This window comes from Pelodiscus sinensis, chromosome 16, assembly GCF_052426305.1.
Source record: "Pelodiscus sinensis isolate ZL-2025 chromosome 16, ASM5242630v1, whole genome shotgun sequence".
NCBI lineage: Eukaryota > Metazoa > Chordata > Testudines > Trionychidae > Pelodiscus > Pelodiscus sinensis.
The window spans coordinates 13,790,395-13,804,495 of record NC_143067.1 but is presented as its reverse complement, the minus strand read 5'-3'; the positions used below and the strand labels follow the sequence as shown (position 1 = coordinate 13,804,495).

At 45.3% G+C, this 14,101-nt stretch overlaps 1 protein-coding gene across 1 annotated transcript; it reads left to right on the top strand.

The window, feature by feature from the left end:
• Positions 1-4,455: 4,455 nt before the first annotated feature.
• TXNDC15 (thioredoxin domain containing 15) lies at positions 4,456-13,975 on the top strand. Its single transcript, XM_075900407.2, has 5 exons — positions 4,456-4,679; positions 5,154-5,635; positions 9,043-9,206; positions 11,495-11,625; positions 12,800-13,975. The coding sequence occupies exons 1-5, from the start codon at positions 4,601-4,603 to the stop codon at positions 12,994-12,996; spliced, it is 1,053 nt and encodes a 350-aa protein (XP_075756522.1). The 5' UTR covers positions 4,456-4,600; the 3' UTR covers positions 12,997-13,975.
• Positions 13,976-14,101: the final 126 nt, after the last annotated feature.

The window sequence follows — 14,101 nt, the reverse complement described above, 5'->3', positions numbered from 1 at the left end:
GCAGACAGGCAGCCACCACACAGCCCTGGCTGTAACTCCAGCCCTTTTGAGTTGGAGCTACAGTCAGTGCTCCGTGGTGGCTGCCTGGCTACTCTGGCTGCATGGTGGGGGGCTGCTCCTGGGGCCCCTTGCATCTCTCTTCCCCCCTCCAGCACCTCTCTTTCACCCCTCAGAGTCCCCTGACCCCTCAGCCCTCTGTCACCACCACCCCCTGTTCCCTACATGTCACTGCTCACTCCCAGCACCTCACTCCTTGCAAATCCTGGGTGCTGACAGCAGCTTCTCTCTGCCCCAGGTCAGAACTCACAGCTAGCCCTGCAAGAAGCAGCCTGGGGCAGTCCCTGCCCTGCCCACAGGCTACCCTGGGAATAGCACTCCCTGCGGTGAGGGGCACGTCCACCCTTCTCCTCATGAGGTGAGGGTCACTGCCTGGGAGCAGGGCTTGGGGTCTCTATGCTGGGGATAATCTTTCGGGGAGCAGTGCCACTGGTGGGTGCCACAGTGGCACATATCCAGATAAGCACATCTGACCTATTGTTGACACACAAGACAAAACTCACTCTGCTCATGGATGGAAAATCTTACAGGGAACACTGGCCAAGAACCATCTTAAAAACTGGCTTCTGGGATTCACCAGCTCCTGCTTATACTGCAGAATCTGCAGCGCAGCCAGCTGCCAGGGTGTGGGGCTGGCAGCTAGGTGTCTGCATAGCCTGCAGTATGTAACCGCTGAGAGTTTCAGAGGTTACACGGTTTCCTAATTAACTGCTTTTTAACATCCCTAATGGAAGGCTGGCTGCAGTCAAAATGCTACTTTGTCACTGGAGGATGCATATAACATTCTTATATTTCAGCTTTACATTCAATCCAAATGGGAGTTAACTCTCTGGCAAGATGAAAAGCACCTACTTTTCCCCTCTATCCTTCCTCCTAACCCCAAAAGTAAAAAAAACAATTTTTTCTCTACTGCTGGTTTGATGGTGTGCTAAAGGAGGAGTAACATGCTCAATTTGCAGCATGTGCTTGTGTGTTCCTCTTTTATAGAATCTAAAAAAGCGGGCTGTAGCTTGTTGGCTCATTGTCTTTAAAATTACCTGTGGCTGGCTTGGTGTGTTTGAATTGTCCAGTCTGTCTGATGCAGATGGCAAATAATTCTGTGCTAGTGCTCCAATGAAGCCAGGATTTCAGCTTTGGAAGGCCAAAGGGAACTAGGGCTTGAGTTCCCATAGTTCAAGGGGGAGGCCTGATGGCTACTGTGCTGAGGAAGTTGGTAAATGATATTCCCTGCTACTTGCACTCATCGCTGGAGTTGAACACTATGATATTGTGCTACAATGACACACACTTTTAAAATAAACTACGTATTGAATGCTCATATACTGCAAAAACTTCCATACAATCATAATATCCTGTCATAACCACAGAGCCACCTTTCTCTCACTGCAGAAATTTGGACATGATCCAATTTAAGTCTATAGTAAAATGTCTGCTGATCTCTATGGCAGCATCAGCTGACACATTCTTGGCAAATTTTTTAGCCTTCTCATTAGTGTAGCATTTGCTCTGAAATAACTGTAATAAACTGTCAGTTGAATTTGCCCTAATTGAGTATAAAGACTGCACAAATAAACTAATGGAACTGCCATACCTGCATGGAAGTTGGAGGAGGGCTTTTGGCATGGATCAAAAGGCATACAACAGAGGTTGGAGAAAGAAATTTAACAATTGTTTTTGTGTCCACATTGCTATGAGGATAGAATTGTCTAATGCAATGTTTTTCAACCTTTTTGACAGCAGGGACCAGCTTGCTGCCCTCTTAAACTGTGTCAGGGAGATCCCAGGGACCAGTGCTAACCCACAGACTGGTTGTTGAGAAACAGTAGTTTAGTAGTGCTCAGTCAGACCAGAGAAATGGGATATAGGACCTGAATTTTAGTTCTTTATTGTAACTGCTGTAGTTTTGGGCATATAGTTTAATCTCTGGTAGCTTTGTTATCTATAAAATGGGGATAAGAAAATTACCTACCTGAGGGATTTGATGATGAGTCTTTAATGTTTGAAGACTAAAATTGGTACAGATAACTGTCATAATCGTGTGTTAGTCAGAATTTCTACACTGTCAGACAGTATTGCAGCCTTTTGCATCTGTTGTGAAGTCAGTCCTGAATTTATACTATCAGCTTCTTCTGATAGAAGTGCCTTTTACAAATAATATGCATGTGAAGCAGTTAGTGTTCTTATAAAATGCAGATAATTGTGATTATATGCTCAAAAGCAATAAGCCCGTTTAGAAAACAAATACCAAAAAAGCCAACCTTGAGTTATTTACTTATGAAAAACACTAACCCATCCCTGAGAGGGATTTTGTCGCATCCTCCAAGCCCTGCAATTTTAGGTTGAATGAAAGTTCATATTAAACAGTAGTTGTTGTTTTTTATACTAGCCAGTCACCTAAATCTAGCTCATAAGAGAAGGATGCTTAAACTAGTGCAAAGTTCATGGGCTTGAATACCAGACTTCCTGAGTTCTGTACCTTGATGGTGTCTTTTGCTCTAGGCTTGTGCAAGTCATTTAACCCAGTAGCGCTAAACTTTTTCAGACTACTGTACCCTTTTCAGGAGTCTGATTTGTGTCGCATACCTTCAAGTTTTACCTCATTTCAAAACGACATACTATAAAATCAGAGCAAGGGGATAGCTCAGTGGTTTGAGTATTGGCCTTCTAAACCCAGGGTTGTGAGTTTAATCCTTGTGGAGGCCATTTAGGGATTGGGGGCAAAAATTCATCAGGGATGGTACTTGGTCCTGCTGTGAAGGCAGGGGACTGGACTCACTGACCTTTTCAAGATCCCTTCCAGTTCTAGGAGATAGGCAATCTCCATTAATTTATTTAAATTTATAAAAATACACATTATTTCTGTGAAAAAATCTACAACACACGCTATTACAGAAAATTCTTTACTTTCTCATTTACTAGATCATAAAATAAATGGATTGGAGTATAAATACTATTTTTATATTTCAGTGCATAGGCTATAGTGTATAAATAAATACAAATTTTAGTTTGGGCTGGCTTTGCTAGTGCTTTTTATGTAGCCTGCTGTGGATGAAGGCACATATCCTCTGGAACAGTGGTTCCTTTTTTATACCATGGACTGGCAAACCCATTCACAAACTTTTGGTGAACTGGTAACATTTTATTTGCATATTTATTATGCAAATAAAATATTACCAGTCCACCAAAAGTTTGTGAACGTGTTTGCCAGTCCACAGTATAAAAAGCCCAAGCCCTAACCGCTAGCACCTGCCACCCCTCCACTGCCCTCCAGCACCAGCCACTGACCAAGTCCCCTACACCCAACCCACCCCCAGTGCTAGCCTCCTGTTTCCAAAGTCCCACTGCACCCAAACCCCCAGGACCTTCCCAGTGCCAGCCCTCAATATTAGCCCTGGCCCTATTGCCAGCCTTGTAACCCCCTCACTGCTAGCCCTGTCCCCCTTTGCCTTTTAGAGCACCCACCCCCAGCACTAAACCTGGCCGGGGAACCTTCAGTGCCTGCCTTGCCTCTCTCACCTAGCCTCAGAGCCGCCAGCTGAGTGCTACTGCTGCAGCTCTAAGGCTGCTGTGCCTGTGGTATGTACAGAACTGCTACCTTGTAGGAATGTGCTACTGGAGGCACTTTCTCATTTGTACCATCATAAGGAAATGCTCCTGTAGGAAACTGCTACCCACAGCAAACCGCATCATCGCAGCCAGGAGGAGACCCTGACTCTGCCCTGTTTAGCTGAGAGGGGTGGCAGGGCACGCCTCACCCAACAGCCGCTGCTCTGGGAGACCTTTGCCTTCTCCTGGTTGAGAACCACTGAGCTGGCCATTCTGCGACCCCTTCTCCATCTGTAAAATGGGAGTGAGAACCCCGATCTGTTTCCTGATGTGTCCCTGGGGATTAATCAGGTCACCTTTGCAAAGCGAGGGAGGGGAGGGAAAGAGGAAAAGCAATCACCCTCCCCACAGAAGGGGGGGGGGGACCTTTTTTGGGTCGCTGGTTGCTGAAAAATCAATGGGGGGGAGGGGGAAGGGATGTCACAAGTGAGAAGCAAAACCAAACCCACGGCCGGGGCCCTGACTCAGGAGGAAGATTCCCCCTGCTTGCCAGAGCCCGTGGGGGCCGGGCTAGTAGGTTCCGTGCGCTCCACCCCGGGGTGGGTGGCAGGCGGGCTGGAGCGCCAGCGGGGGCTCCTCAACGCTGCGGCGCAGCCCTGAGCCTCGAGGGCCCATTTGGCCCCGGGGCTTTAACACGAGCGCTGGGGAGCGGCTGTGGCAGGCTCAGGCTGCCCTCTGCTGGCGGGACGCCGCTAGCGAAGGGAGACCTTGGGCGGGCCGAGTGGGCAGCCGGGGCCACCGTACCGCGCCACAGAGTGTCTGACGGGCGTGTCTCCGTTGGAGCCAGGCCGTACGAATCCTCTGCCCGGGCCCAAGATGGCGAATTCGGCGCTGCCATTTGGACCCCGGTAGCGGAAGCGGTGGAGGAGCCGGCCGGAAGCGGCGGTTGTCCGTGGAGACGCAGGCCGGCTGGGCCTGTTCTGTCGCCCGCCGCAGGATGCGGGTTCTCCCTTCTCCCGGGTGGGGGCACCGGCAGCTGCTCTGGGTGGCCTGGCTGAGCGGGGGCCTCCTGGCAGGTGAGGGCACCGGGGAGGGGGGCACGTGGCGGGAAACCACTGTCCCGAGGTAACCAGGGTGATCCGCCAGCCCTGCTCGCGCTTCTTCCCCTGGGAGGGCGCCTCTGTCCGGGGCTGAGAACCAGCCCTCTCCCGCCGGGAAGTGTGTGTGTGTGTGTGGGGGGGGGGGGGGTCCTGCCCCAGACTGGTCCATTCGCCTCTAAACTGCCCCATGGCCCTTTTGGGGCCGGGAGGGGGAGGGGGCGGAGGGACCACGTCCATGGTCCAGCTTGACTGGAGGAGCTCGACTGCGCGGGGCCCTACCCCCCCGTGTCCACAGTAACGGAGCAGGGAACACTGGCCGCGGTGCTTGGCGCTGTATTGTCCTGACCCTGGCTTCCATGGGAAGTGCCGATCGGTTGCAGAAGCAAACGTAGCCTGGAAGAAGGCCGAGCTGCAGCTGAACGCGGGTGCTAAGTCATGTCCCTTTTATAGGAGCCCTTGCAGAGGAAAAGGCTGACCCATTGCCTGACGCCACCCGGCCTCTTAGCCCAGAAGGCGGTTCTGCTTTTGTAAGTCCTGGAGAGCCTCAGGAGCCGGTGCAGTACAAGACGGCAGAAATTGCTGATGCGATGCTGGGTAGCGGGATTCCTGCCGATCGATCTGTGGTGCTGTCAGTTATTCCAGGAGAAGTGAAGGCCAAGCGCATGTCTGAATTTGGCATTGGCACCTGCGATGCAACAGCAGAAGATGCTGAATGTAGCACGGGGACTAGCCTTGCTTCTCACTTCTCACAACTTGGTTCACGTGTACAAGAACAAGCAGGGGACTCTCATGTAGCGCTAGAAGCTGTGCCTACTTCACCAGCTGAGGAATCTAATAGCACTGACAGTGTGAAATCTCCCAAAGTGAACTGTGAGGAAAGAAATATTACTGGGATTGGAAACTTCACCCTGCAAATCCTGAATGTTTCACAAGTAAGTAGGAAAGCATTGTTTGCTACTTCCTGTGTTTATCTTGATACTAGGGTTTGTGTATACAAATATAGTTTTTACCCAAATGCTATACTAGGGATGTAAACAACTAATTGACTACCTGATATGGGGACTTGCCACAGGCCAAATAAGTTCCCTACCCTTGCTCCAGTGAGTTTTATGGCACAAAAAGGATAACTTAAATGTTTAATATGTTGGTGGGAGAGAGTTAGCATATAGGGCAATATGGAAATACTGTTCTGAAATACAAAAATAGCAAGATATACATAGTGCAACTGAATAATGTCTATGTTCCCCAAGTGCAAAGGATGTTCCTGTACACATCATGGCTTGTGCCAGCTTCCCTGCAGCAAATGTTTTCTTTCATCCATTTCCTTCCCTCATGAATATTTTGCAGCACTTGTTTCTGCTAAAAGTACCTAATTATAATTTTAGGTGGCTTTTTTTATAGAAAAACCCAACAGATTCCTTAGACGGTAAAAATTTAAAACAAACATATTTCAGATAAATACTACTATGAATTACATCTGGTAGGAAAATGGAAACTTGTCACAAAAATTGGGTTGAAATTTCATCTTTGGCACTTCAGACCAGCTGTACTAAGTATGGAAAATAACTGAGACGCCTTAAAAGTCCTTCAGCTGACCTTACCTTTCCTTAGTCCATCCTGTACTTTTCAGCACATTGGGTTACCCACATTCTCCATGCTTGCATATCAGCTGCCATGTGACCAAGTCCTCCCATTTCAAATTAAATTTAATGTTGTTGATAATCATATGCTTCCAAGTCATCCTAGGTCTGTCCATCTTTCTTGTTGGATTTTCTGGCTTCCAACTGACAGCCATAATTGGTAGTCAGCTACAAACCATTCATAAATAGGTATGTAGTAGTGTAGTTGTTTAACCGATAAGCAAAAGCAGCAGCCCAGCTTTGTTTTGGCTTGTGCAGGATCTGGGAGCTCAGACCTGCTCCCTCTTCCCCCCACACAGGGGCTGCTGCCACTCCAAGCTGTGCAGCAGTGCCGGCTGAAAGGAAGCCGGTCACGAGGGGAACTAGTTTTTAAACTTGCTCCCCTCGTGGACCAGCTCTCACCTGGCACCCCATGCTGCTGTCTCTGATACAGAGGCAGCAGCGCGGAGTGGCAGGCAACTCGTTGGGAGTGGGGATGGAGCGCACTGGCTGCCGGCCTCAGCACCTGGGACTATATAATAGTCAACTAATAGATAAAAATCTGTGAGGTTAATCAACTGTTCAGTTAACCAATATTTAACATCCCTATTCATACCATGTGTCTTTGCCATTGATGTCGTCTTACAAATTATTTGCGATAGAGACCTCACTTTAGCCATTTTTTGACCTCATTGTTTTTCTTTCCTCATATCTTACCTCTAATATTCCCTGCAATCACTTATGATGAAACACACACAACTTCTGAGCATCTGTTTTCTTCAGTTGCCAGGTTTCAGTGCCGTAGGTTGCTATGGCTACAACATTGGCTAGACACTTAGTTTTGTATGTAAGGATATGGTATTAAGTTTCCAAATGTTCCTAACTTTACTGAAGGCTGCGTTTGCTTTGCTGATCCTTATTATTTCCTCAGCGCATGTACCATCTTAGCTTACTGTGTTTCCAAGGTGTTTGAATCAACTTACCCTCTCTAGCTCTTCATCCTTGATTTTGATGTTTAAATCTGTATCCAATTACCATTTTACATTTCTTTACATTAAATTACAGTCCTACCTTTTCTATTGTTTCTTTAACTTCATTTGTGCATGGATGAAGTTCTTCAGTATTTTCATATAGAAGAGCAATATCGTCAGTAAAAGCTAGATTAAATAATCTCAAATGATTGCTTTTTAAGATATATTGATTATTCTTACATTGCTTGAGGCCATAATCGATGAGGAAGAAAAAAAATGGAGACAGGATGCACCCTTGCCTTACCCCTATCTTAATTTCAAATGACTTACTTAACCCTCTATTTTAACACAACATTTGGAGCTAGTGTATTGTGCCTTCATTACGCTGATAAGTTTAATTGGAATTCCATGTTGTCTAATAAATTTCCACATTGTAGCTCTAGTTACACTAATTGAATGCTTTTTGAAAGTCTATGAAATTAGTATCGAGAGTTCCTTGAAATTCGTTTGCATTTTCAGTAGCATTCCATAAGATGAAAATTGCATCTATGCATGAACAACTTTGCCTGTAACTAGGGATGTGAATGTGTATCTGTGTACACGGTTACATGCAGGTCCCCTCTCACTGCCTCTGTATCAGAGGCAGCAGGAGTGTGTGAGGGAGCTGGTGTGTGCCTGCCCCCACACACACAGCTGCCTCTGAACATGTATTTTAACATCCCTACGTAAAACCAGATTGTTCCTTGTGATGAATGATATCCATTTTTCCTTTCATTCTGTTTAATGCAATCTTAGACTTTTCCTGTGTTGGAAAGAAGTGTCACTCCTGCCAAGCCTTCAACTGACCCATATTTTAAAAAGCAACTTGTCAGAATCTCATCAGGCATTCTTGTTCCCAGAAGGCTAAAGAAAGCCTTTCTTCCTTTTGCTAGCTTCCAGCTTAGTCTTAAAGACTGGTTTAAGTAGGGTAGCAGAACCAGTTTGAGTCTTGTTCATATAACAGAAATTTCTTTTTGTTCCTCCAAATGCTGGGGAGATAAAGGGAGTCTGAAGGAAACATGAACCTGGACACAGTTTATTTGAATAAGTTTAGCTTACCAGCACTTTGCTTGTTTCTGTCCTACACTTCTGCAAGCCATATTACCTGTGATTCCCCAGTCTGACCACTCTCTGTCTTGTGACTAACTTCCTTTCATACCCTTATTCCTCTCCCACATTTTCTTCTGGCTCCTTCACTTGTCTATTTTAGGAACAGCTCCACTACCCTTTTATCAGATTAGTTTCTTGGCCTTGTTATGGATTGAAATTCCCCTATTAGAGAAAAAAATGAAGTGATGAATCTTCTAACTTCCCCTTCAGAGCTGTAAGGTCCACTTCTCGAGAAACCGAGAGTCAGCTCATACATCACACATCTGCAGCTAGGGAGTAAGGCCTCTTAGATAGAGAGGAAGAAGAGTACAAAAAGGCATTTTTTCACAGTAATAATCCCCAAATTATTATTTGTCTATCAAGGAGATTCGTATATTTGTGAAATGTAGTTAAGCTTAAAACTGGCCAGACTACATTTAGTTTGTTGAATGTTCATGTAGTGTTGAAATCTGCTAAAACACACTTCTGACTGCAATGCCAACTCAAATTTGCTTATGTTTCTATAGTAATCTCCTGAAATTAATCTGTTACTAGAGTATTATGTAACTATTTAAAATATTTAATTGGCTCCTTTTAAAATCAGGATGTTTTCTTTCACAGGACCTGATGGAGTTTTTAAACCCAAACAGCAGTGACTGTACCTTAGTCTTATTTTATACACCCTGGTGTCGCTTCTCTGCCAATCTGGCCCCTCATTTTAATACTTTGCCCCGAGCATTTCCAGCTCTTAATTTCCTGGCATTGGATGCATCTCAGCATAGCAGGTAACGATAATTACACTTCACCTTATAAAGCCTCACATGCTACTATGTTAATACTTTGTTTCTGATTTTGATAGACCTTATATTTGTAAAATGTGTAGATGGAATATCATGTACTGCTGGAGTAAATTAGAGTTTTTTATTCCCCTTAGTCAGCCTTTGCCTAAAGAAAAGTCAAAGGAAGTAATTTTCTCTCTCACTTTTCTTTTCTCTCTCTATACATAAAAAACCTTTTCTGCAGGATGACAAGATGATGTCATACATCATCTGTGTCCACAGGCTCCGCCCTCGCACAGGCTCCGTGTCCCAGACACTGATTGGGGACCAGCAAAGCTGTCTTGCAGCCCAGCCTTGGCAGATTACGCCTCCCAAGGGTCCTGCCCACTCAGCTCTGGCCACAGTCTTTTGGGTGGCCAGCCCGCTCCTGCCCCCTTCCCCCAGCCAGACATGCTGCCCCCAGCCTGCTCCTGCCCCCTCCCCTGGCCAGACACCCTGCTCCCTCGCCCTGGCCAGACACTCTGCTCCTGCACTCACCCCTGCTCCTGCCCCCTCCTCCTTGGCCAGACACCCTGCCCCCCCAGCCTGTTCCTCCAACCTCCCTTGCTCCTACACCCTCTCTCCTGGCCAGACAGCCTGTTCCCGCACCCTACCTCCTACCCTGATCTCGCACCCATAGCCCCATGTGCACCCCACCTCCTGCCCAGATTCTATATACGCATCCCTATCCCACTCACTTGCAGGCCTGCCCCATACACTGAGCTCCTCATTTTTGGTTCCACCCCAGAGCCTAGTGGGCCCACAAAATCCACTAACCCTGGAATCTCAGAAGAGTAAATCTGGCCAAAGCTGGAGCTTCAGGGGAGTGAGGTTTTTCAGTTGGGGGCCATATCAGTGAGGGTTGGGGGTATTTGGAGCGGTGTTTTTTCCTTCTCACTTGTGTGGTCCACAACAGATTTTTTGTTTTGTTTTTAGGCTCCTGATCTAAAAAAAGTTTTTCCACCCCTGCCATAAATAAAGACAATGTTGAAACCTTTTTGTGTTGGACATAATATTTTACTTTATTTAAAATGAAGCCTGGCCAAGAAGGCCCCAATTGGGACCCAGCCCCCATCTGTCCGCAGCGTCCTGTCCCTGTCCCTGATCCTGGGGCAGGCCCCACAACCCAGCCCCCATCCGGTTGCAGAAAGGGCTGGTGCCAGCTCCTCTCCTGCTGTGGCACAGGTAGGAGGAGAAGCCACGATCCGGCTATGGCAGACAGAGGGGGGTGACAAGCATAGCAAGCAGGGGGCTTAGCCCCCATGTAATAATGAAGTTAATATTTTCATAAATGTTCAAATGAACATCTTGATCTCCAAGATGAGGGATTAACAGCACTGGCTAAAATCTGATCCAGTGTAGGCTGATAATTCATCTGTATCTTGATGTGCACATTCATTTATGGGTTTCTTTTGAGCAAACTGTAAAATATGTCACATCCTGTTCTCTGACCACCTCTCAGTGCATCCTCAAAAGAGAAGAATAAGACCCTTGTGTCCTAAGAAAATATTGGAACATGGGTCTCCAAAATGAAAGTTAATGCACTAACCTGCTGCAGAATTTTGTATTGCCTAAATCAGGGGTGGGCAATAATTTTTTGCTGGGTGCCACTTCAGAAATTTTTGAAGAGGTTCCAGGCCGCACAGGAAGGGGTGGGACATCAAGCAGAAGGGGTGGGGCCAAGATACTTCTGGGTTCCCTACCCCCAGACAATGATTGGTCTGAGGGTGAGGGAGTGCCTTCCCTCTCCCTCTCTCCCTCTACCCCCACCTTTCCCATAGGTGCCCATGGCCCTGACATGGGAGGAGACTTCTTGCGCTCCCCTTCCCCTAGGCCAAATAGGGCCTAGAAACGGGGGAGCACACGAAGCCTCCTCTGCTCTGCCCCCACCCTGCGAGCAGCACACAGCGCTTCAAAGCGCTGCGTGCTCCTGGCAGGACAGGAGGAGGAGTCACATGCTCCCCTGCTTCCAGGCCCTAATTGGCCTGGGGGCAGGGGAGCAGCAGGGCCTTTGTGGGCCGGGTCCACCCGCTTGGCAGGCCAGATCCAGCGCACGGAGGCCCTTTTGCCCATCCCTGGCCTAAATTCACTAGTGAAACATTCCCTAATGCCATAAGAAAATAGTTGTGCACTTGCTCTTGTTATTGAATTTAATTTTTAACTTAGTAAAGCATATTTTTTTCTTAAACTGTTTCTTATATTATTTCTTTCAATGGATTTACCTTATTATTTTGTTGCCTTCTTATTTCCTTCAGTTTATCAACCAGATTTGGAACTGTGGCTGTTCCTAATATACTTCTTTTCCAAGGAGCCAAACCCATGGCCAGATTTAATCATACAGACCGAACCCTGGAAACATTGAAAGCATTCATTTTTAATCAGACAGGTACGTAGGCTAAACTTGAATCAGACCTATGAAGATCAGTGTCAGGTATGGCCTCGGATTGACCTCTCCTTTTTTAAAGAGGCTATATTAGGGCCTCCTGCCATTGCTGGGGGAGGGGCACTGTCCTCCCCTGCTCACGTGCTGCTGTGGGGGAGTGAGAGATGTGGGAGTCCCCTCTTCACACCATAGCCATAGGACAGTCTGCATCCCAAACCTCTCATCACCGGCACCGCCTCAGACCCTGCATCCTCCCATACCTCAACCCTCTGTCCTAGTCCTGAGCTGCTCATAACTGATCCCATCTCAGAGCCTACCCCCCCAGATGGAGCCCTCGTTCCCCTGCATCCTAACCCTCTGTCCCAGACCTGAGTCCCTTCCCACACTTCCATACCCTCGGCCCCACCCCCACCACTTCAATTTTATTATGTGCACCACCAACATGAAGGTGATGTCACAGCATAGCAAAATTCATTCTGCACATGTATGGGAAAAATTAGAAGGAACTCTGCTAACTCCTATGTCCCATTGCTGTAGGATAGGCAATAGGTGGGGAAAATAGCAGCTTCATTTCTTAAGTTGGTGAGCAGATAGGAAAAACAGAAAGTCCTGAATAGTTATCTTGTTGCTTAGAACCAGCTGTCCAGGCTCTGATCTCCCTGGGCTGAGTTTACCCAGCTCCCTTCTCTGTTCCCACAGCATAACTAGCCTTCTGAAAGTAGGAGAAAGAGTATGCACTGGCATTTTGACAGATTAATGGAAGAAACTGCTAAGTTAATAAAGCAAGATGGAGATTTTTACTTTTATTATTATTATTATTATTATTATTGTAGATTCCCTGATTAGTACTTTTATCAAAGATTACATTGGAAAAGAGAATAAAACTTCTAATGACATGGTACTAAGGAAATATAGATTAAGATACTTCGTTTGAAAATGGAAAACTGATTTTTAGCATAGGTCACTGAAAAGTATCTGTGCTGCTCTAATGTCTAAAACTTATGGGCAGATGTCCCATAGATATATAGTAAAAACCATGAGTTATATGCCCAAAAGTTGCATTAAGTCCTGTAGTAGAAGCTTCTTAATTTGGTGATGAGAATACAGTTCCTACAATGAACTAATCACCCATAGATTTAGAAAATGGTTATTGTAGCAGCTTTTGTCATTCTTTCAGGAATAGAAGCGAAGAATGATGTGGTGATAACTGAGGAAGATCGAGTGGGCCCTCTACCCAGCATCCTGACAAAAGGAATAGATTGGTTACTTTTATTCTCTTTATTGTTTCTGGCTAGTTTTATTATGTATGCTACAATTCGGACTGAGAGCATTCGTTGGCTAATACCAGGACAAGAGCAGGAGCATCAGGAATAAGTTGAGATAATGACATGAGAACATATTTCATGCCTACAGATAAAGCAGGAATTTAGATGAAGTGAAATTGCATAAGCTTCTACAGTGAAATAGCTGGTTGTAATTTACTAGTAATTAGTTAAAAACAGTTTTGTTCATTAACTACTATATCTGTTAAGCCGAACTGCTGGTAATTAAGCAAACAAATACAAAAAGATTCCACAGAAGGATTTTTATTTATTTAGGAAGTAATAACAGGTTTACAAATGCTTGATATGTAAATATCAGAAATCAATAATTATTATGAAGATTGTTTTAATAAACTGATATAATTCTCTCTCTTAGGGAAAATGTTAATTTATTGCAAAATTTTACTTTGAACTTGTAATAATCAGTAGTATTATACAGTAGGATCTTGAAATATTGCAGATGATCTTTCTAGGGAAAGTAAGAGTTCTACAGCCAGTGGTGGTACTTTGGCAGCAGTAAAATACAACCACTTCCACTATTTTGGAATTGAGGGATCTCGAAAAGGAAAAACACATTTAAAGCTCAAGACCCATGGCTGTACAAATTAAAACAACATACATGAATAAATGCCATGTACTGTATTGTATAAAATTACCAGAAATTACTAGCTATAGGTGTAACCTACATGGAAGATGTCCATGTTTTGGCTTCTTCCTCACTGCAATAATAAAAGGTTAAAGGGTAGTGTATGACCTTCAGTAAAGGTATTCAGCATTTTTAAACAGAGGTCACCAAGACAGTTCAAATTGGTGTTTTTCACCAAGGGGAGATTCTGTCACTCAAATGGAAAAAATTACAGCAGAACCTCATAATTACAAACACCAGAGTTTACGACCAATCAACCATATACCACCTCATTTGGAACAAGAAGTATGCAATCAAGCAGCAGAGACAAAAAAAAAATGCAAATACTGTACAGTCCTGTCTTAAATGTAAACTGCTAAAAATAAAGGGAAAGTTTATAAAAACATTTGACAAGGTAAGGAAACTGTTTTGGTGTGTTTCATTTACATTAAAATACTTAATAGCGGAATTTTTCTTCTGCATAATTAAGTTTCAAAACTATTGGCTCAATTTGTGTAATTTTGAAATAATA

Coding starts and splice junctions, on each gene's coding strand:
- TXNDC15 (XM_075900407.2), top strand. CDS start 4,601: ATGCGGGTTCTCCCTTCTCCCGGGTGGGGGCACCGGCAGCTGCTCTGG. Junction 4,680..5,153: donor GAGCGGGGGCCTCCTGGCAG/GTGAGGGCACCG, acceptor TCCCTTTTATAG/GAGCCCTTGCAGAGGAAAAG. Junction 5,636..9,042: donor AAATCCTGAATGTTTCACAA/GTAAGTAGGAAA, acceptor TTTCTTTCACAG/GACCTGATGGAGTTTTTAAA.